Source organism: Syngnathus acus, chromosome 19 (assembly GCF_901709675.1).
Source record: "Syngnathus acus chromosome 19, fSynAcu1.2, whole genome shotgun sequence".
Taxonomy (NCBI): domain Eukaryota; kingdom Metazoa; phylum Chordata; class Actinopteri; order Syngnathiformes; family Syngnathidae; genus Syngnathus; species Syngnathus acus.
Window position 1 is genome coordinate 8148795 of NC_051103.1, and position 25747 is coordinate 8174541.

A 25747-nucleotide genomic window follows, 5' to 3' on the forward strand; every position below is an offset into this window, starting at 1 on the left:
GCCAAATCGCTCCTCATCAACCCCCTCGCTCCGTTTGGGAAAGAAGAAAATAAACCTACTGCAGCTAGCTAGCCAAGCTAGTTGTGGAAGCATTCGTTAAACATTTCTTTTCCGGCCAATGTTTGACTTCGTTGTGCTCTTTTTGCATGCAGACGTTTTATCTTGGGGAGAAGAGGCACCTGGAGTCATTTGGTGTTTGTGAACATTTCTTTTTCCAGGCTTAGTGAAGACACCGACCGGGACAGGATTTCTTTAGCATTAGCGTATCTGCGAGCTAGCATGCTGGCTAATAGCCTGGGTGAACTTCGCATGGACCAACGCCTGCGACTGGGATCAGAACCTGCTGTCTGACCGCACCCCCGTTTTCTTTTTTTTTTTCTTCTTTTTTTTTTTTTTTAATTCACTTCTTCACATGGAAGTTAGATGTCGCCCGTTGGACATAATCGCGTCAAAGTTTGATGGCCATACAAGTGTGCTAAGTTTGTTTTTGTGGCCACCGCGTTATTGATTTGGAGAGCCACTGGCGAGCTAACAGGATATTAGCCTCTCGCTCGCTCGCTCGCTTTGTGGTGGACTGAAAAGCGCATTCATCACCGATTGAGTGATGAGCAGGGTGGCTTGATGGCAGCTAATTATTTCTGGGGGGAAAGGAATTGGATAAAGGCAACCAGGCGGAGAATTGTATAAAAACAACCCTTCGAATAAATAGAAGCCGGTTTTGGTCATTGTTTTTGGAAAATGTATGGAAGCGGCCGGTCGTTTTCAAAGTTGGAGTAGAAGAGAAAGACAAGTAAACAGCCGCAGGATTACAATTGCACTGCTGCTTAAAAGGCACCCAGAGAACATCGGGCAGGACGTCAACAAGGTGAAAGACGATGTCTACCGCCAAAGAAAATTCCTGCAGGAAATTCCAGGCGAACTTTTTCAACAAAAGCAAATGTCAGAACTGCTTCAAACCTCGGGAGTTGCATCTTTTGACGGATCAGGATCTGACACAGGTAAGGAATTCTTTTCGGAAATTGTAGCATCTCCACCTTTTCAATAATTGTTGTTATTGTGAATAATATTTGCGGACAATTGGTGTTTACATATTACAACTCTTGTTGAGCCTCTTAAATGCATTGCTTATGTCCACGAGCCAGTTTATTAACAATGAGGTCATGTCTAATAGTCTCGATTACAGAAACAGACATCAAGCTGAGTCCACTGTCGTCATCTATGGTGCAAGGGCGGATTTGTCAAATCGTCTGAGTGATTTCATTTCTTTTTCATCTTAATCTATGTGACAATGCTTGTTTTCATTGTAGCCACATGCAGAAGATGATCAATTGTGAGATGAAGAAAGACTTGGTTGGTTGACTGATGAGCAAAGATTTGAGTTGGGCAGTCAAGGCGTGTTTTGAGTTGCTCTTTCACTCTCTGATCGTTAGTTTAGTCTCTGGTGTGTCCTGTAATTGATCCCAGATGAGGAGGCCATACAGGATGGGCCCTTGAAGAAGGTTCAAGTGCCAAAAAGCAACGTCAGCATCCTCTTCTCTCCTCGTCCGAATGTACAAGAGGAAACGTGATAATCACTTGTTCCAATCTCTTTTTAAATGTCTTGACTTGTCGCAAAGCTTGTGCCGTCCGTCTGAGATCATGCTTGTAAGACCATTTAAACTGATTGGAAAGGAAGGTTAAAGCTCAACTCAAGACAAAGGCTTTCTTGACAATAATATTCCGTGTTCCCTGGCGAGTTCAACACTGTATTACAATTAACATTTTGGAATAAGAATCAAGCATACGAATCCATTTTTGTCAATCTCGGGGACTGCTCTGGATCATGTTCATGCGTAGTTGGAAAAAAGTGCCCACATCATGATGCACAATCTCACAGACGGCCCGGTCTTGGTGAAGCTTTTATTTGTCATGTTTTCGAAAGACTACTGCCGTATAGATGTCAAGGTGAAACCGTGTCATGGGCTTACTTTGACGAAAGAAATCTCCTTTGAAACCGATAGCACATATGGAAAAGCCATGTCAAAAGATGAGCACAAAACGTGTCCAATATAAACAATCTGCCAGAATGCGAGAAGAAAGGTTGACAGTTGGGGGTGGACTCTGGAGAAGTGCTTTCATTACAGTCTGAGTATTTTAAAATGAATTATAATACCGCCACAAACCCCACCTTTGTGTCTCCCATTTCACTTTTTTTCCCCCCCTAACTTGGCAGCCCATGTTTGGTCGGGATCAATCACGCTGAGGAGATGGGAGGGAGGCTGGACAGTGATGGAGAGAGAATTCCCGCTGGCGAAAGTGGACATGTAGTATGTGGGGGAGAGGTGGGCAATGGCCTGGATGGGGGGGGGGATTGAATGAGTGGGAGTTGGAGTCACACGGAGAGAAAGGAAGTGTGGCTTTGGGAAAAGCGAGCAGAGGTCTTACAGGCTGCTTTGCAACTCTGGATAGATAGCAGGCCTGTAGATAGAATGAAAATGCTCATCTAAATGTTCAAGCCAATGCTACACGGCACAACAGTGCATCTTTTCTCCCTCCCTCGCTCGCTCCATGTAAACTGCCGATTAGTGGACCTTGGTTACCTGACGTACTCTGAATTATGCTTTAACGACTACATCCAGGAGAGCTTAGTGCTCTCCAGCATGTTATGTAATCAAGGGTTACTACACCAAAGGCACATTCAATTCAGACTTGTCTCTACTGGAAAAAAAAAAGGATAAAAAAAGAAAAGTACAGTAGCGATGAATCGCGGTATAGCAGAGTTTTCTCTTTTTACAAGATGACATTTTTGTCAATATTTCTGCTATTGTTTCATGTCATATCTGTAATTCCACAATACTCACACACTACCTTGGTCTATTGCCTATAAACAAGCTTAGACATGTGAGTGTGTAGGAAAAGGTGCCTGCTTTGCCATTATCATACCTGTCATGTACCATATGGGAAATGAAAAACTTGTATACCTCTTCTGCAATAACAAAAAAAGTTAGTCTTTATAAAAAAAAAGTGGTAAAATTGTTCTATCGGAGATTTAGACCGATATAACCCGATACTGTTGTCTTTTGTGGGCTGACGAACACAGATCGTCTGCAGAGCTTTTTATTTTTGTTTTTTTCTTAATGGTAAATTGCCTTGGGTGTTACGCTGACTGTTGGACACGTAATCACTGAAGAGAATTTTTGGGATGTCCCAGGTCTGTAGTGTGTCATCAAATGAGCAAGCTATGGCTTGGTTAATATGTAGTCCCAGCTCAGAGTTGTCTAACGGATGGGAGGGGTGTGGGGGCGACGCTTGTATAAGGCACATTTTGCAATCCATAATACCTACTATCAGAACTTGAATAGGTGCAGCATAGGTCCTTCAACTAAGCAGGTTATTAAGGCTTATTGAGCTCGGCCTACCGGAATTCTCACATCTTTTGAACTATCGGATGAAGTGAGTTTGCGGTCAAATAAGTCCAGAAGTAGAATCATGAGCATATGGCAAAATAGATTGAGTTTATTTTGAGTACGCCATCAGGCTGGCTCTCGTTTACCATGGTGAAACTGGAAAGAAAAGAAGAAGAAAAAGTGGCTCCTAAACATTTCATCAAAGAGAGTTGATTGCACTAAAAGGCCTTGCTGGTTGGTTTGTGTGGCTTTGAAATGCAATGCAAGGGCAGATGCAACATCTGGAGCCCAAAAAAGACTGCTTATATTCACACTGTCCCAACCCCCCCTTAGCTTAAGTTTTAATTATTACCTAAATGGCTCTTTTTCTCCCTCCCTCCCTCCCTCTCTCTTTTACAGGCTAAGCCCATTTATGGCGGATGGTTGTGCTTGGCTCCTGAGGGAACCGACTTTGACAATCCTATGCAACGCTCACGGGTAAGTGCGTGTGTGCACTCTATTAGATCATACAAGATAGCAAATCTTCATTAACAACAGGGTAAATCACCCAAAATACATTAAAATCACAAAAATCCCCCCCCCATTATAATTAACTCCAAGTCAGATGATCACTCTCATGAAACATTTGTTGTCCAATTTGTATATTATTAACCATGAACACATGTATGTCAACATTTCTTTAATATTCTCTTTTTTTTCCCCCTCGCCCAACAGAAATGGCAACGAAGATTTTTTGTTTTGTACGAGCATGGTTGTCTGCGCTTTGCCCTGGACGAATCAGTGAGTACTAAAACACGGATAAACGTGCTTCACAGGTTTGTTATGGTAGATTGGGAAAGAGTCATGTTGAAATGGGTTACTCGCCGCCGCCGCATACTGGCTGCCTAGGCTTTAGTGTAAACAATGGGAGTTCACAGTTCAGGTCAAATATCTGAATTGTAAATATCTGGACTTTCTCATTCTAATCCTAAACCCTTGTCAAGTGTTACGTGTTTAAAATGAAGGCCCAGCTTGTTAATAGTCAGACTAGGGCAAAGGACCACATCACATATTATTAAGTCCCATTTATGTTTCCACTGTGTTTCCAGTGACACCCAGCCTGCTGTGCAATTGTGTTTTCCTCTCATTGTAACAACGATTCCAAAACGAGCAGCCTCATTGTCCTCCGGTCTTTTCATCTCTTCCAAAAGGCAGGAAAAGTGGGTCAGGAGAATGGGCCGCTTAGTGTTCTGGACCTGTAAGATAGGAACTCTCCAAATCCACAGAGCGCATGCATATAAGGCCATGTTTAATGGTCCCTTTGTCATCGGGTTCATCCGTGTTTGCGCAATGACTCTGGCCTCCCATTTATTTCTTATTGTCATGTAGGATTTGACTTCCACTTATAAAGGGTGTTTTCTTCACATAGCCAGCCTTTGAAACATCTGTATCGTCTTGCGGACGAAAGGTCCGGGGAGTTGATGACATCATCACCTGTTGTTTTTCACCCAGTAGATAGCAGGATGTGAAGTGAAGCAATGACCTCTTTAAAAAGTGGATGGATGGAAGGAAGGAAGGAAGGAAGGAAAGATGCTCTCCTGTTGAAAGCGGCATTCCTCTCCCATTGCCCTTATTTGGTAACCGGCGTGAGCAAGAAGAAGGGAGTTCTAGCCCCTTCAAAAACCACAGAAGAAAACCTTGGATATGCCTCAGACCCAGACATTCCACACATGGCCTGCCGCAGCAAGCAGCTCAGCATGTAACACAAATGTGCATTTTAGAACACATCCAATTCAATTGACATTTTAGTCTGAAAAGAAAAGCTGAGTCAGACCACCCTTGAACGCAAATAAGTATGAGAACGTGCCATGGGAGAAGGTGACCTTTTCCTCCCATATCTGTTTCTGTCCTTAGCCATAAAAATATTTAAAAAAAACATTCTATTCGACTATTTTGATCATCTTGCGCTGTGCTGAGTTTGTTTTCGCCCAATGACAGGCATTCAGCCAGCGCACTACGTAAACTTGCAAATAAGCTGTAACGTGCATACTCAAATATTAAGTTTTTTTTTTTTTTTAAATATGTAATGATCTCAGAAGAATTTATTTATTTACTGTCCATTTAGGTTTAGACCATATGGTTAATTATTCCCATTAAAAAATGTTTATTGTGGATTTAATTTTCTGTGACGTGTGGTACGTATCTAGTGATAAGCAATAAGTCACATTACAGCCACTTGCAAGTTTGTGAAAGGGGTGGGAACTAACCCCAAAAGGTCAGCCAGCCAGCCAGCCAGCCAGAGCACACTATGCAGATCCAATATTGACCTCACTGTCCGTGTCGATTTCGTTTTACCAAGCACGCTGAAGGCTTCCGTGGACTTGACAGCTACCGCTACTTATGTTCAGGCTTGACTCTTCCTTTCAAGTGGAGGAAATTCTTTCATAGGGGCGAAGAGGCGGCGCGTAATTGCCTTATTTGGCAGCCCCCAGGGGGGTTCAGGCAGATCTTAATAAAGCTTGATCTGTGTTCAGTGGCCTTAAAAGGAGCTGAAAAGCGACCCAACACCTGTTTTACATCTGGAGCAGCCGTAAGCCAACAAAGCCTGATAACAGAGCCGTCGGATTTAGTGCAGACTTCCAGAAAGGTTGTTTATCTTAAGACATATTACAGTTATTGGTATTATGGTGTTCCACAGAACATAGATGTGTCAAAACAATTCTCCGGTTGGCTTTCTGTATCTTTGTTGGCAAGCATTCGAGACTTCAGACTGAACTGGGCTGATGATCACACTCACAAAGCAGCTTTATTTTGGCATCCCATCTCTTTTTTTTTTTTTTTTTTCTCTTCCCTCCCTATGTGTGCCGCAGTTGAAATGAATTGCGCGCTTGCCACGGTACACTGTTGATAAGAGCCACAAATGTGATTTACCACGAGCGACAACTGCTCGACGAAAGACGTTTGTGTTTCCGTTTATCTTGTTGGGACGTCAGCCCTTCCTCGCCTATTTTTTGTTTCAACTTCCATATTTGTTCATGTTTTTTTTTTTATTTGGCGGGGGCAACGAACGCTATGTTAACGTAGTTGTCATTCTTTTTGGCGACCGTTTGCTCGTTCCCTTTAGCCAAGCACACTCCCCCAGGGCACGGTGAACATGAACCTCTGCGTGGATGTCATCGACGCGGAACCGAAGACGGGCCAGAAGAACTCCTTGTGCATCATCACACCAGAGCAGGAGTACTTCATCCGAGGAGAGAATAAAGACATCATTAATGGGTATGTTGTCATTGTACCTTTGTTGAGGGGATGACGTTTAAAATGGCACTTGTCAACCTCCGTTCAGGTGGTCTGAACAACTGGTTGTGTATCCCCGCACCAATAAGCAGAACCAGAAGAAGAAACGTAAGGTGGAGCCTGCAACCTCCCAGGTAGGCCTTCTCATGCTTTCCCGGCATACCAACGACTGATCGAAGCTTTTCATAATAAACACGTCTCGCTTGGACACAGGAGCCAGGGCCAGCCAAGGTAGCGGTGACCGGCTCCGGTATCCCAGAGGCTGAGAAAGTGCCAGACTCCAGTTCCATCATTTGGCAGGAAGAGCTCAACCAAAGAGAGGCTGAAGGGGCGACAGTATGGGCCCCTGCTGAGCTGCCCTTAGGCTCTCCACCGCGTCATCCAACAGGCAAACATAACATCTTTTCAAATGTCCATGTTTTCTCTTGTACCAACCCCGGAGTGTTTTTTTGCAAACAGAACACTCTGTTTTGTAAATATGGAAGAAAGGTCATTATCAACACACAACATTTTGTCATCTTCAGTAGTGATCAAACGAGTTCCAATGTACGAGTGTTTTACCGCTGACAAGATTTGGATGTGACTGTTTTGCAGGCGAATGTACGTCTGGCAGACAGGGCTCCGATGCAGGCTCGGTGAATGGCGACGAAGTGGATCAGGGCCAGCGCGGTTCTGTGCCGCAGCCACCCGGTGGCCTCCTTTCCCCTAGCGGCTCCTGTTCCAGCCTGGGCGGTGTACCCCGCTGTCTTTCCCCCGCTCCCAGTGACCCTTTCCCGTCTGGCAGCTCGCTGCTGTCCAACGGCTCTCACATCAGCGGTTCGGTAAGCTCCCTGGACTCGGACGCCAGCGGCAGCACCGTGACCAGCACCGAGAGTCACCCAGCCACCCAGAGAGGGAACCACTCGTACAGCCACCACGACGCGCCTCGATCCCGAAGGCTGGAAGCCGAAGCCAGAAAGGCGGAGAAGAGGAGCCGCTTTCGGAGCCCTGAAAGGCACGAAAGGGAGGCTGTTCTCAGCCCAGAGAGGAGGTCCGTGTCTGAAAGTCGCTGTCTTTATACTTTGAACCATTTAACCAACATGAACATTTTGCATCACTCTGGACAACAAGCTCAATGTCCCCCGTCGTCGTCATTCTTCGACACTGAGCGAGCACTTACGTGGTCATTTACTGTAAGCGTGGAATATAAATCTACAAAGTGTACTTTCCATTGGGTCATCTGCTCGTGGAGAGGTTGAAAGTCTCACACCCACAGACAGCAGCTTTTTAAACAAACTGAGCGGGGGGTTGGGGAAGTCATCATTTTCCTCCCAGAGTCAGCTTCCTGCTCAATTTAATCGTTGCCCTCGCTTGGCGAGGTCAGCCCCAAATTCGCATTTCTCATTTCCTTTCTAACAGAGGCATTCATATCCTAAAACAAATGAGCAAAACAAGCCCTTGTTTTGCCACTTCCTCCCAATTGTTATGAACTCGTGGTTAGATGCCTTCATCTTCTCGGAATCTCGTTTTAGCTAATAGGAGACGTGAAGATTGCTTGCATCGCTATGCCCGTATTTTAAGACTACATTTTAGCTATCGCCATAGTTTCAATGTATAATTTACAATTTGCACGGAATGGGCCCTGGCGTCATAGCAACAATTTAATTCTTGTCCAACCCAGCATTTGTGGGGTGGCTGTCAACCAAGCTTAATTGACCAAAACCGTATCGTTTTCCAACTTGTGTGCACAAAATTAGGAAAATCACCCAAAATAGTTAATATTCCATCAATGATGTCAAGCATTTGTTGCTATTTTTCCTCTTTGACATGTAAATGTTGATTGACAGTCGATGTGGTGTTATTGAGAAGCTGGAGGCCCTGGAGCTTGAGAATCCAGAGAAAATGGAGGTGGACGAGTCGGGCAGGAGTGGAGCCAGACAAGGCCGCAGTGAGCACAGACGTTTCCACAGAGAGGTATTTTACTTGATGCATGTTTGAGCGAGGAGAAGTCATGATTTTTTCTTTGTATGTTTTTCCTTGACTTGCCTCCCCCCGCCCGCCATCTTTTCTTCATACTGTCCTGTCTTTTTTGTTTGTGGTTCAAAGATCAGCCGCCTGTGCTGTATTCATTTCCAGTTTCCATTCTGTGGTGGGATTCCCCTGGGGATTGTGCTTCCTTTTCCCACCATGTCCCCCCCATGCTATGACTGTTTTTGATACTGTTGAATAGATTTCGCTTGTTCTGCCAGATGGTTTCCCTTCATGCACCTAATTGTGACAAAGATGCTGGGACCGCTTGCACATACGTAGATTAGACTTCAAGTTACAGCTCAAGCAAATGCATTTGAGAACAATGTATCGATCCTATGAATGTCGTTTGGTCACGTCTGTATGTGTGGTCCTCAGGGTCAAAGTCTGGATTTCGCCTCGGCGCTGCCGCCACTGAGGAGAGCCAAGTCCCTTGACCGACGGACTACCGATTCAGTCATGACAGTGAGTGTTATCGCTTCCTGTTGTTTTTTTAAACTAGGCTTTCTAAAATGCATTTTTACACATCTTTACATAAATGATGATGAATATATATATATCATGTGATCAAATCATGTTCCCCCCCCCATTGAATTGTCCTGTGCCATTGTGATTTGTGCTGAACTTTTCTTGAGGTATTTAGGAAACTCCGCTCGGTATGAGATATGCTGTGCTGAGAAGGTAGCCTCTCACACTTTACAATGAATTCTTATTATTATTATTATGCCGATGTCTGCACTGCCACCTCAATGTCACCAGCTTCTAGCATTGGTGTGCTGCCCAAATGGGCGTGTTGGCACATTGTTGCCATATTCCTGTTGAAGTGCAGTATTTGTTTTTTCTTCTATTTAAAGCACACATTGTTAAGTTCACAAGTTGTGCCAAAACAAGCTGGTACTGTTAATAGGCTCTGATTGCACACATGAAATCAATCTCTACACGTACGTAAATGGTTATGCCTTCAGCAGAAAAGGCAAATCGAAAGCGCTAAGGACATGCTAGCCATATTCAAAATAGAGAGAGAAAGAGAAAAACAGAGAAGAGAGAGTGTTTGGATAGGCCAGTGGAGTAAATAGGAAGCTTTGATGGAAAGTCATAAAGTGATTACCTACAAGTGAAATGGGCCAATTAATTGTGGAACCCAGTGTGCTTGTGTCTCTAGACAAGGCTGCTTCTGTTCTGCTGGAAAGGATCCAAGGTTCAAATGATTTACTGGCATTGGGCTGTTCAGAATAGATCCAAGCTTTTTGGGTTTTTCAGCCCATTTTGCTTCCGTGACTTTTGGTGGAAATGAAAGCTTTGCTACACAACACAGTAACTCATAAGCATTTTTTCTTGGGATGACCTGATGGTTTTATTATTTCTATCTTTATAGTTTATTGCATTTCTCCTCAAGACTAGTGTTGCTCTGGTGTGATGGTATTGCCAAGCCTCCACCTCTCCTCTTCAGGTTACATGCTCATTCTAATTCTTCTGTTGCAGATTTTGCCTGCATTGTGTCATTCTGTGTGTGTGTGTTTGTGAGACAGGTATCACTTATTTTATGCTCAGCGGAACACAGCGTTAAAGGCAGCACATACTTTGCTCACTGATAATTGTGTTCTTTTCTTGCTTACTTCAAGCATGAAATTGACATTTTAAAATGAGTTCCAAATGAAACACGGGTTAACTTAAAAACCAAACAAAGGTGCGTTATAGTCTTCTGTTGAGCAGATTTGTCACCCTTCTCCTTTTTCAATTTGGATGTGTGTCTGTGTTGTGTTTTGAGCGTGTTCACCGCATCTGCTTTCTGTGGTCACCAGTCACATCTTTCCCACCGCGTACAACCACAGCGGTTTAATAAAAGTTGATCGAGCATTGGATTCTGCATCCCCAGCTGGATTCTCACCGAGCAAAATCTGATGAGGTGGAAGTTGTACCTGACCAGTGGTCCAGCCTTATTCTTGAAATTGTCCAAACCGTTGGTCACGTCAACTTCTCCCCCTACTTAAGTGTGATTTGACGAAGCATGTGGCTTACTTGTGCTGTTTTTTTTTTTTTATTTCCATAGTTTGAATAGGAAGTGCACATTTAAAATTGGGTTGTCCGTGAGTACATTGATCAGCTAATAATGTACTTGTAGCTCTAAGTATTTGTTAAATAAAAATGTGTTCATGTCTATATAAATTGACATCGCAGTTGTGTAATTTTTTTTTTCTTCTTCTCTTCAATTCTAGCCGGATCTACTGAACTTCAAGAAAGGATGGATGGTGAAGCTGGATGAGCAAGGACAGGTAGTTGACGCGCATATTTTCATGCACCTTTTTGAACAGGCATTTTCCGCATCAAGGCTCAACCACCATCTTTTTCTTGTATCTGCTGTAGTGGAAGAAATCCTGGTTTGTTCTGACAGATCACAGCCTGCGATATTATAAGGATTCCATCGCAGAAGAGGTGACTGTTTCTTCAGTTTTTTGATCATGCTTATTGAATTTATGGTTCCGTTTTTTTTTTTTTTTATATATACATTGATGCTTCAGGCTTCTGACCTGGATGGTGAGATTGATCTGTCGACATGCTACAATGTCACTGAATACCAGGCTCAACGGAATTATGGTTTCCAAATACAAGTAAGATGTGTTGTCTAAATTACAATTTCATCTTTATTCATGCGCAGAATGGCATTTTTAATGATGTACGTACGTCATGCCTTATGTGTTTTTAAATGTTTAGACTCAGGAAGGAGTTTACACACTGTCGGCCATGACAGCCGGTATACGAAGAAATTGGATCCAGGCAGTTCTGAAGAATGTCAGACCATCTAATGCTCCTGATGTAGCAAGGTGAGTGAAATCCCATCAGTGCCGTTTCTCCATTTTTGAGAAATCATTTGAATGGGGAGTTTTATTCTAAATGACATTCTGGTCTCATCGGTCTTAAATCTTTTCACTGTTCTCCAGCTCGACGGATGATCACGGTTCTTTTTCTCCTCTGGAGGGGCTAGTGAGGCCAGACGTGACCCAGGACTCTCCCTCATCCGAAACCTCATCTGTAGAAAGAGAATCCACTCCAGCCGTCGTAAAAAGCCGAGCACGTGAGCGTAGGCGAGAGGGCCGATCCAAGACTTTTGATTGGGCTGAGTTCAGGCCTATCGCCCAAGCACTTGCACAGCAACGGGCGCAGGAGGCCGAGAGCCTTCGGGCAGATCTAGGAGAGCTGGAGCGTAGTCGGCGAAGGGAGGAAAGGCGAAAGAGGTACGAGGCTGCCACCAGCTCGTCCACGGAGCCCTCGTCGCTCAAAGAAAGCGGGAGAACGGACATTCAAAGTGCGGACAAATTGCCGGATTCATCAGGTCATCAATTTCTAGAGAGACATCAGAAAGTAGAGGAGGTGATTGAGGAACATTGGAGACAGGTGGAGAAGACGCCCATCCGGGAAGAGCGAAGAGTAGCTCTGCCTTCAACAGGTCCCGTCAGAGAGACTGTGGAGCTCGAACACCTGCTGGAGAATTACAAGCAAGGGGTACGTTCGCCTCTTATCATCTTGTTTTTTGGGGGCCAACGCGCAACCCATTTTTACGTCCCCTAGAAATAGTGAAGGAAATGCATCGTTTAAAATGCGACTCAAATGTTTTCCTTTGTGCTTCTCCAGATGGAAGAACTTAAAGCACAATTGGAAGGCTGTCACCAGCAGCTGCTTGACTCCAACAAGCACAAGCAGGAGCTTGAATTTCAGCTGAGAACAGCTCTTGACAGAGAGCAGGACGTACGAGCAGGTTACATATCTCCGGTGAGTTGATTTTACCAGTGCATTCCACTTTTAGTCACCATTGTATTGTTGGATGTTCAGATTTTATACAGTGGTTTATTCTCTATTTTATAACATCCTTTGCATGTGTTAATATGTAAAAAATGAAAAAGAATAAACCAAAGGGGCGACCAATGTGTGCCTTTGCATGAGTTGATTGCATGTTAAGAACATTGATATCTAATGATTACATTGGCTTCTACTTGTTAATCTCTTCTCTGTTTCACACTGTAGGCTACCAAATAATTTGAACTCATGCGCTCATCGGTTCGTAAATGGGAAATGACCACCTTAGAGTTCTCCAAGTTTCTGACAGTCCATACATTGTGACTCTAGGATTTGATTGCGCTGGGGTTCTAAAGGCGTTGCCAATCTATTTGATTAACTGATGTAATTGCGTATGAATAACATCTTGGCTGTTTCTGATTATGTGCATGAATATAAAGCTGTCATTGTCTATTAACGACATCAATTCATTTGCAAATATTGCCAGCATATGGGATTGCTATTCTTGTGTGTGTACGAAAGGAGGAGTGTTGCCAGAGCAAGGCTCCTTTAGTCCGTTTATTCGATATTTTTCTATGGTCGTGGTTGAATTCCAGTTTTCTGCCACTGTGGTGGAATGTACTTGAGGAAGTTGTAGGGAAACACAGTAGGTTTACCTTGGCTGATGTCAATCCACAAAGCACTGCTTTGGTGTCTAAGGAGCTTGGACCGGAATACTGTGTCGAAAAGTCTTGGTATGCCTTTCATCCTTTAAGTAATCCATTTAACTCAAGAAAACTAATATTGCAATACTTACCACATGAAGTAACCTTGAACTATTTCAGAAGCATGCTATTGGAACTAACACCTGCCATCAAATCTTTCCTCTGAAATTGCAGTTAGCACAATTATAACCAACAATTGTTCTGTGCTTTGAATTGTACACATTTTTGATATTATTGTAATGATAAGAACGAAATGAGAGAACATATGTAATTATGAACAAATCTTTGTGTGTCCCCTGCTGTGTGTTAACCAACTCTTTGGTCCCCTTTTCCAAGCTGGAACACCATTTGGGTCTGGAGGCTGATGTGACGCCCCAGATGAAGAGGCCAGAACTGGTTAGTCCTCAAGCACAAAGTTTAACAAAGAAGTACCAGGAGACCAAAGAACTCCTGAAGCAGCAAGAGTTGAAAAAGCGCAATATGCAGGCACAGCTTGGCCTTTCACTTTCTCACCACCCTCTTAAGGAACCTTATTTTTCTGAGCCCCCAAAGATACCCGCCCTGGAAGGCACTACGCCTGAACCTGTCCAGCAAACACTTAGCCTTTTACTCCTGGACAGTACAGAAGCAGTTCAAGAAGTCAATGACTTGACAGCTGGCAAATATCTGACTGTACAGGAACTGACAAAGCTGTTAAGATGCCACACGTGTAATCGAGAAACATCAGAGAAACAACCATTCCTGAAGGTGTTGGAGACCTGGAAATGTCAACAGGAGATAGAGAACGAGATGATGAGAAAGAGTTTGGCCCGAGCCGGAGAAAGCGTTCGGGAATACGAGTCCCGTCTTTTAAACATGGAGGGTTTGGTGGGGAAGGTTCAGAAGCAAAGCCCTTTTGGTCCCCTCTCAAGAATCGATAAGCATTCAGAGAGCAAAGAGCAGACCATTGGAATTCTTGAGCAGAAGATAGACATTTTAACAAGTGAAAACTGTGCATTGAAACAGAGATGCCAAGAAATCATGAACCAACTGACCGAGGCAGACCGAGAAATAGACAGACTGAAAGCCGAGCTTATCAGCCGTCAGTGCGTCCAACAGCATCTCGTTATGGAAGAGATGAAAAGACTCAAGGCTGACCTGGCCCAAAGCCAGGCTAATGCCATCGACAGAGAGTATTTTGAGAGGGAGCTGGATGAGAAGTCACGGAGGCTCCGTGAAGCTCTGCTTACCGTAGAGCAGCTTGGCAACACCCTAAGGGACACGGAGAAAAAACTGCAGTTGAGAGAAGCCACGTTGAAAGGTCTGGGATTCCAGCCAGATTATGTGGATGAGGCACCACACCTGGAGCAGGAGCAGCTTAAAGACCTACTTGAAGCCTCACAGGCAAAGTTATTTGACACTGAGGAAGCCCTCCATAGCACACAACAACACTGTATTGAACTCGAGTCCAGGAACCGTGAATTAATCGCATTGCAGCAGAAATCAGAGGAGGTCCATCGAGAGAAGCTTAGAGAGGCCGAAAATCAAATAGCCATGCTACGAGAGAAGGTAGAAATGAGGAGAAGTGGAGGTGAAACGTCTTTAGATGTTGCCTGTGTTCAGGAAGGAGCAAAGCATGTTCATGGAGGTAGTTTAAAGCAAGTAGCAGATGAGCTGGAGAAGAGGTCAGAGGCAGCTAATCAGGTTTTAGACATGTTCTCAACCATCAAAGTGGATGTCGAGAAAATGATGAATGACTTAAAAAGCACTTTATGTGTCAAGCGACACCTTAGTTCTCAGAAAAAAGAAGACCTTTTTTGTGTCAGTCAGAAAGACATGGGCTTGATTTTAGAGGCAGAATTCCTGAGCCAGATTCTGAGTACCACTGAAATCAAACAAGAAGAAACTGGCCTTGACTGTCAAACGGCTTTGGCGCAAGAGATTGCTCGGAAGTCCTTAAAGCTTTTGACAAGTCAGATTGATACAGAAGCGGAAGCTGAACGGGGCAGAATGGCCGAGTCCGACTTTTTTTTTATGTATAACTGGCTCGATGATGAAACCAACAGCTTTATTCTTCGAGAATTAACCGACACATTGAAGGCAAAGGCCATCCGCTTGACAAAGATTGCATTGAGGGTTCAGTCGGCCCAAGATGACGACTTTGTGTCTTGCGCGCTAGCTAGCCTTACGTTTGGTCCAAAACCGAAGCGGTCTTCTGAGTATCTGCTTGATGCACTTCAAGATGCTTGTATGTCATATGTGATTATTAGGCTGCGGGTGCAGCATGAAAAAGAGATGATGGAAAAGCCCACCAAAATTGAACTTCACGAGTGTCCAAACTGCCCGGAATTGAGAAAGGTTGTTGAAGGCCTGCAGACCCAACTGGCAGATCTTCATCATCAGTTGTGTGACGACGCATCTGTAAGAAACACATCGGAGCCAGAAACTTCGATCCGCATAAAAGAGGAGCCCGCCGAGCAAACCTGTGACATGACACCACATGACATGATAGCCAGACATGAAAAGGAGCTGTGGGAGGTCAAAGACAGCTACAAGCAGGAAGCTGACAGACTGAAGAAAGAATTAGCTGAAGCCAGTGAAACTCTTTGCTTCCGCTCCGAGGAGAATGCCAGAGAGATTGATTCACTGACCAACTCCATGGAGGACCTCAAGGAGAAGCACGAGTTGGAACGGATGAACCTCATCGCGAGCTTTAACCAAGAGATAGAGGAGCTAAGGAGCATGATTGCTCCTTCAAACCCAAACAAGGCATCTACAGCTGAGGAGGGTCAGTCACATGACCGGACAGCCCATCTCAAAGCGTGCATCCAGGAGCTGCTGACGCAAGTTTCAGTTATGACCCAAGAGATGAGACGTCGCCAAGAACAGGGCGAGATAACCACTCTACGGCTGAAATACGAGAAAGACCTGGAAAATCTAAAGGTGGAAGCGTTCCTTGTCCTTACCGTTCGCCATCTGTGATGCCTTGTGTTCCTTTGTGGCATTCCCAGATCCCCCCCCCCCCCTGTGCATCCTACACTTGCTCCTTCTTCTAACCGGTTTCCTTCTGTGTTGCATGAACTATAACATCCATTGAGCTTCTTCTGTCATTGGTGCCATTTTTTTAACCCATAAACTGATTCTTCAACTTGGAATGAAACGGATGGTTTTCCCATTTTGTTGGTAGATTAGTTGATTGATGAGATCAATCATTTCAGAACTTTTTTTGGTCCAATTCCAAATTTTTGAACCAATTTTGTATGGCAACTGATAAGATACTTGAGGCATTTGGGTCAAATAAATGTTTTGGGTTTGTTTTTTGTCTTAATTTGATGACGTCATTTTTACTTTTAATTGAATAGTTCAAAATTTGTTTTTAAATAGTCGTGATAACTGAAGTTACTAGCAGCTATAAAGGGCCCTCAACACCAGAACTCGAGTTTTTGTCTTGTACTATTGTCAAACAACATGTTTTTATGTTAATGGGACAGAACATGTGTTGTTGCTTACTCGGTACATTTTCTGTTCATCCTTTTTGTTTGGGTTGACTTCTAACTTAAGCGCTTAAGTGAGTTCATGCCCACGTCATGACCGAGAACGTATTTACTTCCACCATAGAGCGTCTGGCATGCTTCTAAATAAAGCCTATGCTTGGTCTGATGTCAGAGCAGGAAGTTTACGTTTGCTATCGGGGAGGATTTTCAGCTTCTCACAGTAGGTTCCTGGAGCTTAGCTCTCAGGAGATTTTATTGTAAAAACAGACTGGAGCGCCGTTTCCCCTGCGTGGATTGAGGCACGGAGAATGGACGTGGTCTGATGTGCAGCCATGGATTGAGCTCGCAGATTAGCGTCAGTGAATAGAGCAACGGAAGCACGACGTGTGTTTGCTCGGGCTTGTCGAAACTTGCACCACCGTGACAGACTGCTTGCTGTGCAGCGCTTGTCAGTTTGTCAATGCGGTTTGGGCCCAAAAAAAGAAAGAGAGAAATAAATAAATCATGCTGGCTCGTAAGCAAAATGAGATGCTTGTTGATGACAAATGACAGCATATAGTACTTTGTCTTTCATGTCTATGCATTTCTTCATTGTGTATCCTGCCATTCCTCTTAACACAGGCTCAACTTGCTCCTGGCTAACACGCAGTAGCTTGCGAGTTCTTTGCCGGCTAATAAACGGGCCATCCGTTTCGGTCCTTGTTTTCCTGCTCGGCTCCTAAGGGCCAGAGAGCCTAGCCTGTTGGTCCTTTTGGATCTGAGCCATCCACTCACTCACTCACTCACTTCCTCTCCCTGTATTGACCTGTCTGTCCCAGGCAACTTGTGAGAGGGGCTTTGCTGCAATGGAAGAATCTCATCAGAAGGTGATCGATGAACTTCACAAGAAACACCAAAGAGAGCTCGAGAACCTGCAGGAGGAAAAAGAAAGACTGTTGGCGGAGGAAACCGCCGCCACCATTTCCGGTGAGACGTGAAAATGACAAAGCTGTGCTTACTGAACTCTGTGGTAAAACGAGACTCTTGTGTTGATGGTAGCGATCGAAGCAATGAAAAATGCCCACCGGAACGAGCTGGAGAAAGAGCTGGACAAGGCTCGGAAGGCCAACAGCAACGTAGAGAACGCTGACATGGATGAGATCCGCAGACAGCATGAGTATGAGAGCTTTGCAATATGGGGCACCAAATTCAAGAGCCTAACTAAGGATTTCACTGCTCATGGGAAGTTTGGCTGTGTGGTATAATGGCTTTGCTCTCTCTCTCTCTCTCTCTCTCACTGTGTTGCACCGCAGGGAGGAACTGTGCTCCTTTCAGCGAGAAATCGAGGTGCTGTCAGAGCAGTATTCCCAGAAGTGCCTCGAAAACGCCCACCTGGCCCAGGCGCTGGAGGCAGAGAGGCAAGCCCTCAGGCAATGTCAGCGAGAGAATCAGGAGCTCAATGCTCACAACCAGGTACTGATAAAACACAACTCTCAGGTGCCCGTCCCGTCTAAGCTGGTTGCGTGCGGTGCTTTCAGGAATTGAACAATCGTCTGGCTGCGGAGATCACCAAGATGCGTTCGATGACTTGTGAGGATGGAGCGGGAGACGCAAACGCAATTCAGGGGAAAGAGCTCTACGAATTAGAAGTACGCTTCTGATGAGTTGGATACAAATGTCATTCGAGAAGCTTTTGATTTGATCATCTGCTTGTTTTCCAGGTAATGCTAAGGGTGAAGGAATCGGAGGTCCAATACTTAAAGCAGGAAATCAACTCTTTGAAAGATGAACTCCAGGCTGCACAAAGAGTACGTCTTTATTCGCACCGTTGTTTTCGGAGGCCGTGTGTGTGTGTGTCCCTTAAAAAAAGAAAAAAAAAATCTTTGTCAGTCGCTTGAAATGCCAAACGTTGTCATTTCAGGACAAAAAATATGCGACAGATAAGTACAAAGACATCTACACCGAGCTGAGCATCGTCAAGGCCAAAGCCGAGCGGGATCTGGGCCGGCTCAGAGACCAGCTGCAGCTGGCTCACGAGGCGCTTGGTGAACCATCGCTGGAGGAAGTGGACCGAGGAGGAGGATACGGTAGCTGTCTTCATGTTGTGACATTTAAGTGGTTAGCGCCAGAAAAAGTGGAGGTCCTTCAAAAAATGAATTCACAACATGAGCTCATCGTTTCAGTCAACGCTGTACAGTAGGCGTAATTGGCAATGACAATGGTAAAAGCAGTCTTTTTTCATTCTCATTTTCCCTCGCAGACATCATGAAATCCAAAAGCAATCCTGACATTCTCAAGATGGCAGCTGTCGCGGCCAAACGTTCCGAGCGCACCATGAGGTCAAAGGTGGGTTTCCTGGTAATAGTCAAGTCAGTTCCTCATCCCGTAGTTGTTGATTTAGGATTTCTTAGAAAAGTGCCTCGTTGTCCAACAGTAAATTGCCCAAAAACAATTGACAGTGCGTGAGCTGCCAGTGTTCTACTGCCATCTACTGGCCGGAGTGGCCGCTTGCAGCATAGCCAGCCAGCCCCCCCCCCGGCCTGCTCTTGTGTGACCCCATGAAAAAAAAATGTGTGGTGCCCAGTTGACTCCAGAGCAGACTAATGCACACTTACCGGTCTGTTTTTGTCCCCAGTCTGTGAATCGCGACATGCCCTGGGACAATTAGTGTTGCTGAGGACGTCCTTTAGGTACGACGTGTGCTTTTCGTAAATCCTCTCGTCGTCCGCCTTCAAAGCACCAAACAGATCGGAGTCACCCCTGCACATTCCGCTGCACAAATAAGCACTGTCCATATGCATGGTGGTGAAGGACACTGGGATGGAGTCTGAATGTGTGATTAGAAACCTTTTGCGTGATGTGCATTTTGTGAATGACTTGCTTGCAGTGCCACTGTGAACCCTAAACTAACTGGTCTAGTCCATTTCTGGTTTTGTTTCCCTCATTGGGAGCAAACTAGTAAAACAAGCAAGGTTTTACGAGTTACAACTTTGTGGCTTTGGTAAGTTGGAGTACTGGCTTCAACCGCTTCCTCACGACAAGGTAGTTCTTCTTCTATAAAGTGCACTGGACCAAGTCTGTGAAGGAATGATGATGGGTGCTTTGAATTTGAATCCTGCTAAGCATAGCATTTTGGTCCAATTTAGAGATTTTGCGTCCTCCAATTTATAGTCTTAACTGGCAACGTTTTTTTGAAGACTTGTTTAAATTGTAACATCTGTTGTCCTTTGAATCCCAACAGAGTCTAAAGGAAGGACTGACACCTGAGCAAAGACTCCACCTATTTGAAAATAAGGACACTAAGGAGTTCTGAATGTGACCCCCCCCCCCCCCCCCCCCCCCCCTACCTTGCTGCATGCTTAAACTATTTTAGCTCTGTAATGGCGTATTTGGTAACACGACACACACTGGTCACAAAACAAACATGTATTATTAAAGGACACATGGTATGAAGTTTGGATTTCATGTTTAGAATTTGCATTCCGTGCACTTCAGTTAACTGTGACGTTTTTTGTATTTGTCCGCCCCCCACCCTTTCATTGTTTTACTGTAAATATGGTTTTTAATGGAGCATCTGCCACGCACGCACGCGTACACTAAAACTATGACTGTGTAAGCTACTGTTTTAACTCTTAGACTGTTGCGAGCCAAGAATGTCACGTCCAAAGGACCCAGCATTTTCGGCCACTAATACATGCATAATACGTAGGAACGAACGGTTGTGCCGTTCCGGTCGCTCTGTCGGCATTCCAGCACAGATGGAAGTGGGAAGAGAAGTACAGATTTGCAATATCATGTTGCTCCATCGCATGGCTTCTAAGTAACGTCATAGATGTTCTCTGCCATCCTTGGATTGATCCCCCACGGAAAGACTGCAGCTGAATGCACACGGATGAGGTTCTCTGACTAATTTATATATATTAAATTTTATATAGTCTCTCTCTCTCACTGCAATCATTGCTCCAGCTGTTTAGAAGTTGGTTGTGTTTGTAGTTTTGTTAAGTGACAGTCTGTATTTATTTAAATGGTTGGGATTTTTCTTTCACATTCCCCTTCCTCTGTACTCTAATTTTGTAAATATAGACCAAATACACATATTCACCAACTGATTACAGGTTTATTAGCAATAAATATTTTTGCACCCTTTGTGTCTGCTGTGCAGTTGTACCATTTTTAGAAAGGCACCAAATGAAATAGGCTCAACACTTGTATTTTTGTTTCTTATAGGGTGGTGGAAACTTGTATGATATTGCTCATTTGACTTGACATCCCCGTTTTACAAAATCCTGACCTCATTTCAAATTGTGTGTGTATGGGGCTGCTCAAATCCTGATTCAGTTACTGGTTTTCGCACAAACGTCTATTTTATTGTGGAGGGCGCATCAGGATATTGAAGATGTATGAGCCAACTTGACGTTGCGGTCATCAGCGTTCCAGGAAAGGTCCTAATTCTTTTTAATTTGGTCAAAATAGATGGAGTCTTGAGGGAGATGCGGGGTGGACGTGTTTTGCAGCTGGACGTTTAAAACGTGACCATCGGGGTAAGTTTGAGCAGCTTTGTCACTTGAGCGTTCCGTTCCCTCCGTCTTTGTTTCGGGCGGGCGGGCCTTGCCCAGCCATCCAGATACGTGCAATGCTCTGAAACACGTTGCTAAACTCTATGAACAATAACACGGAATCTCACCAGTAACGCGTGTCGTGGGCTTTGTATAGCTCATAGAAGTCAAATATCCGAAGTTCATACGCATTTATAGGCACTTTTTAATTGGGTCGAAGTATTTAGCAATAACTTAAGTCGTATGAGGCCAACGTTTCAAATATTTTGCCATTCCTCGTCATAATGAAGTTACCCAGCACAGTGACTTAACGTTAAACGGTTTCGTAATAAAAGTAGGCATTTGAGAAAAATGATCAAGCTCAGTCCTAGCCACGATTAGCCGAAATTATTATTGGTCACTGTGAATCGCTCTTATTGGCAAAATGGTGATTTGTACTTTGTGATATTCTGTTATTATTCCAAACAAATTAAAAGTGACGATTAGTAGCCGGGCCTAGCCAGCTAACGTTAGCGGCGGCTAAGCAGTAGCTTTCGAGTTGGAATACCTGACCTGTCAACGTTGTTGGTAAGTTGTCTGTCTGTCTGTCTGTCTGTCTGTCAGTCGCTTCTAAGCAAAGTATCATTTCAACTCGAGTCGTTCCCTATAAACATTCAGTGACGATGTCAAACGTATATCGTGTTTTTTCACTTTAAAAAACAAATCTGAAGCGATTCTCTCACGCGTCAGTTAACTGTCAATTTAACGACTCGTTAATTTTGTTCACGAGAAACATTTTGAAATCGTCTTTTGGTGACTTATTAATAAGTAGCTGTAGTGTTGAGTGAAGGTTATAGCAAAGTTCATCGAAAAAAAAACGACTGGACTTGTTTCGAAGAATCTCAATCAAATACGTTGGTGGTGAAATTGTATTGCAAAAGATGACACACCTTTGTGTGTTTTGCAGTTGCTATGGAACAACCACCATGGAGCTTTGATGATCTCCAACCTCAGGACCTTTCCACCTCAAGCATTCCCAACGTGGTTGACCTGACCAGGAACGGCAGCCTGAATGTCAAGCCCTGCCATGTCCACAGCGCTGACTGGCACCCAAATTCCGGATTAGCCTCAACACGGACCACCGCATCCTCTAATTCCTCTCAGCCATCAGCGGATCAAATTCAACCGGACAATGCCTTGTCCCACACCACAGTGACCCTATCCTATGTGAGCAGTTCTCCCATTAACTCAGCATCTCAGGCTCGAACTGGTTTGCCGCCTATCTGCAAGTTCTCCCTTCTCCCTTCTTGTGAGGCTGAGAAAGGTCTTCGCGAGACCACCTCTACACTGAACCAGCATTACTTGGAACACTGTGACACACCAGTGGACCTTGTCACTAAGGCTCCGGAGGTTGATCGACTTTGTCTACCTCAGGAGATTTGTGAACGGAATGGGACTGTAAGTTCGAGCACGACTCGCAGAGAGGAACACGGCATTCCCGAGAGTGCAGAAACCAGTGACCGCTTGGAAAATGGCCGAGATGACAGCTGGTCAAGTTTAGGTGCGGTGTCACTCGAAACTGACATGACTGTCCTAAGGACCGGAAATTCCGAGACGCTGCTACAGGTATCGAAAAAGGAGGAACCGGTCCAGAACAAAGAGGCCGCAACAGAGCTGCGCTTTCTGACCAGGGAGTGTCAAAGCCCCCTTGAAGAGCCCTCTGCTACCTCACCGTGTCATTTGGAGGATGTGTTAATGCTGCCCCAGGCCTCCGCCTCACCAAGCGGGGACAACTCTTTTCCAGCAGATGAGGCTGCATGGGATGGCTCCATCACAGAAGGGGCCAGCTTGGATTCGAGTGATGAAAACAGGCAGCCAAGGAGGCCAGAGCCCAAGCCTTTGATTGACCTGACGGACGATGTTTGTCCGTCAGGAATTTCAGGGGACAAAGCCGACGCTCTCACCACCCCGCACATGAACGGCAATGTCAGCGCGCCCCAGGAAAGGAAACTGCCTTTGCGTTCAAACAGAGGGGTTCGCTTACAATCGCTAGTTATCAATATCAATTCAAGTAGTTATAAAGTATCGGGACGCGTTAACACTAACGCCGATGCTTCCAAAACTCGGGATTCGGATGCAATTAATCCAAAGAAGAATGGCACCCTGTCGAATGGGAAAAGCAGGAGCAAAGCGAAAGCAAAACACAAAGTAGTAACCCCGCCTAGAAAAGGGCATCAATGCAAAACTATTACCTCCAATTGTGTTGTTCATTCTAAAAAGTCCAACGGTAAGTTTACAAAGGCCATGCCAGAGGAGGTACCTTACCCTGGACATTTGCCACAGGTGAGGTCAAACTGTTCAAGTCCTGTGTTGAAAAACTCCAAAAAAGAGCCAGATCTCGTGCACTCTGATCCCCCCTCATTGGAAAAAAAGCAAGCAAGATGCTCCCCACCACCACCAGCAGCAGCTAAAGAATCTCCAAAGAAAAGCCCGTGTTCACCAAAAGATCCGCCCAAATCCTCAGCTGCAAAGAAAAAGGTGGCGCGCACTCCCAAGAAGCGACGGAAGAAGCGTCAACCCGCACCATTTTTTCCCATCTTCGCTCCCAGGGAGCCCGAAATCAAATTGAGATATGTCCACTACAAAGAAGAAAAAAAGGACTCCAGGTACCTGCATTTCTCCCCCTTCATCCGGCTGCATGGCCAGCAGTCGTCCACGTCACAATGCAGCGTCGTCAACTACCCGGAAGAAGTGGCAACGCAGGCCAAAAAGGGCCCAAGAGAGCAGGAGGATCACCACCACCACCACCACAGCAGCTTTCTTTCTGGAACGCTACCCAACACTTCCTGTCTCCAGCTGGGTCGGGCGTCCACTCAGGGTCAGCGGCGGGGCGCCCTCATCTGTTGCCTGTGTGCTCTCTCTGCCAATGCCATGGACTTGGGGGATCTCCATGGTCCCTACTACCCTGAAGGACAGCGGGTATCCAGACCCGAGACGTCAACACTTAGGTCCGATCTTAAAGACCGCAAGAATGACTACAGCGATTCCGATTCTTCGTCCTGTAGCGTCGGGGGCAGGGGGAAGAAACGGGCCGCCAACCAGTGGTGGCAGAAGGGCCTCCCGCCGACTGCCGCCGCCGACGACCCCGGCAGCCCGGCGGCGGCGAAACGCGCTCGTTCGCAAATGTGGCCAGCAGATGTGGAGGACTGGTACAGCGCCCCTGTGCTGCCCATGGAGCCCCGTGAGTACTGGCTTCACGAAGACTGCGCCATCTGGTCGGCCGGCGTCTTCTTGGTGAAGGGCAGAGTCTACGGCCTGGAGGAAACTGTCAAAGTGGCCCGGCAGACGGTAAAGCAAACAATTCCTGTGTAGAATCATCACTTGGAATCCTTTTGGATTTACTTGGGTTGAATGCATGATTTTGTTTCATAGGCAGGAAATTAGAAATTGGGCAGTGTCAAATGTTAGGTCTGCTTTTCTGCCGTAATTCTATGTGAACACAGCCCGTTTCCAAAGTGAATGGATCCAGATTTTTGTTTGTACCTGCAGATGTGCTCGGCCTGCTCTGGCCCAGGTGCAACGCTCGGCTGTTTCTTCAAAGGTTGTCCGAACAAATACCACTACAGATGTGCTCTGGAGGCAGGTAAGGTCACAGCCGCGCTTGCTTTAGGCCGACTCACCTTCTCTTCTTGTCCTCGCAGACTGCGTCCTCGTCGAAGAAAACTTTTCCATGAAGTGTAAAAAGCACAAGGTGAGTGGCAAATGCTTCCTGTCTGCAATTGATTGAACATTGCTCATTCCATCCTCCCCTAGAACAAGACACTCAAAGCCCCAGTGGGGATGCACAGCGATCCCAGGAGAAAGAGACCCTCTTGGTAAAACATTTCCCCATGTGCTCTCCATAACCTCTTCAAATTTGGATACATTCAGCCATGGGTGGGATTTAAAATATTCCACAAAAATCTCATTTTTGTTATCAAAGGTATTTTGTTGAAGTGTAAAAAGTTGTTCAGCTTTCAGCAATGACTTGAGTGCTTTTTACTGATGTTTTTGCGGTGGTACCGTACCATTTCCCTTTTGGCGTCTTTTAAAGTTCCCAAAAAGTCTTGCCCTGTTTTGTCAGCTGCTGCTTGTTCCAAACCAATTTTGCAAGTAGTCATTGTGAAATGAACGACATCCAAATGAAATGATACAGTATGCCAAATGAGACAACTTGATTAGCAAATGCCAAAAAAGGGTGCGACCAAATCCCGTCGCTCCCCGTGCAAAAGTTCCTTTCATAGATGTCCGATCATTGAGATTTTGCTGACTTTTATATAAAACATGATCATTTTGGTTTGATGATGCAACTTCTTTTTTTGTCATTGTTTCTCTTTGATGCAGATATCCATTCACCTGGCAAATTGCCCTCTGGACTATGTGAAGTGGACATCTAGCACCCATAAACCTTAACTCCTCCTTTTTGCTTGGACTCACCACTTGGTCAAAATGATTTGGTTTTTCCCCCCAAAACAACAATCAATATCTGTAATTTAAACAAAAATTGTACATAGTTGATTATATTTGGTTCTATTTATTCATGAAGCATGTCAATGTTG

General features: G+C 45.0%; 2 protein-coding genes across 8 annotated transcripts; both read left to right on the forward strand.

The window, feature by feature from the left end:
- LOC119138507 (myosin phosphatase Rho interacting protein) lies at window positions 1-20760 on the forward strand. 5 transcript variants are annotated; one of them, XM_037278585.1, is made up of 25 exons: window positions 1-998; window positions 3786-3863; window positions 4101-4166; window positions 6490-6641; window positions 6709-6793; window positions 6873-7047; window positions 7254-7689; window positions 8486-8612; window positions 9045-9131; window positions 10883-10939; window positions 11031-11099; window positions 11186-11275; window positions 11379-11488; window positions 11606-12167; window positions 12297-12434; window positions 13499-16084; window positions 17454-17601; window positions 17674-17791; window positions 17928-18087; window positions 18153-18263; window positions 18336-18422; window positions 18536-18701; window positions 18875-18960; window positions 19250-19304; window positions 19856-20760. In XM_037278585.1, the coding sequence occupies exons 1-24, from the start codon at window positions 876-878 to the stop codon at window positions 19280-19282; spliced, it is 5850 nt and encodes a 1949-aa protein (XP_037134480.1). In that variant the 5' UTR covers window positions 1-875; the 3' UTR covers window positions 19283-19304; window positions 19856-20760. The 5 variants fall into 5 exon arrangements, with proteins under 5 accessions (XP_037134480.1, XP_037134479.1, XP_037134478.1 ...); XM_037278584.1 differs by lacking the exon at window positions 19250-19304 and having other exon boundaries at window positions 8486-8613; window positions 9052-9131; XM_037278583.1 differs by lacking the exon at window positions 19250-19304.
- si:dkey-94l16.4 (transcription factor 20) lies at window positions 18457-25725 on the forward strand. Of its 3 annotated transcripts, none has more exons than XM_037278731.1 (6): window positions 18457-18463; window positions 22866-24497; window positions 24699-24792; window positions 24851-24900; window positions 24963-25024; window positions 25533-25725. In XM_037278731.1, coding segments are annotated over exons 2-6 (1800 nt in total). In that variant the 5' UTR covers window positions 18457-18463; window positions 22866-22904; the 3' UTR covers window positions 25534-25725. The 3 variants fall into 3 exon arrangements, with proteins under 3 accessions (XP_037134626.1, XP_037134624.1, XP_037134625.1); XM_037278729.1 differs by lacking the exon at window positions 18457-18463 and adding an exon at window positions 20995-21155 and having other exon boundaries at window positions 22117-24497; XM_037278730.1 differs by lacking the exon at window positions 18457-18463 and adding an exon at window positions 21249-21737 and having other exon boundaries at window positions 22117-24497.
- The last annotated feature ends 22 nt before the right edge of the window (window positions 25726-25747 follow it).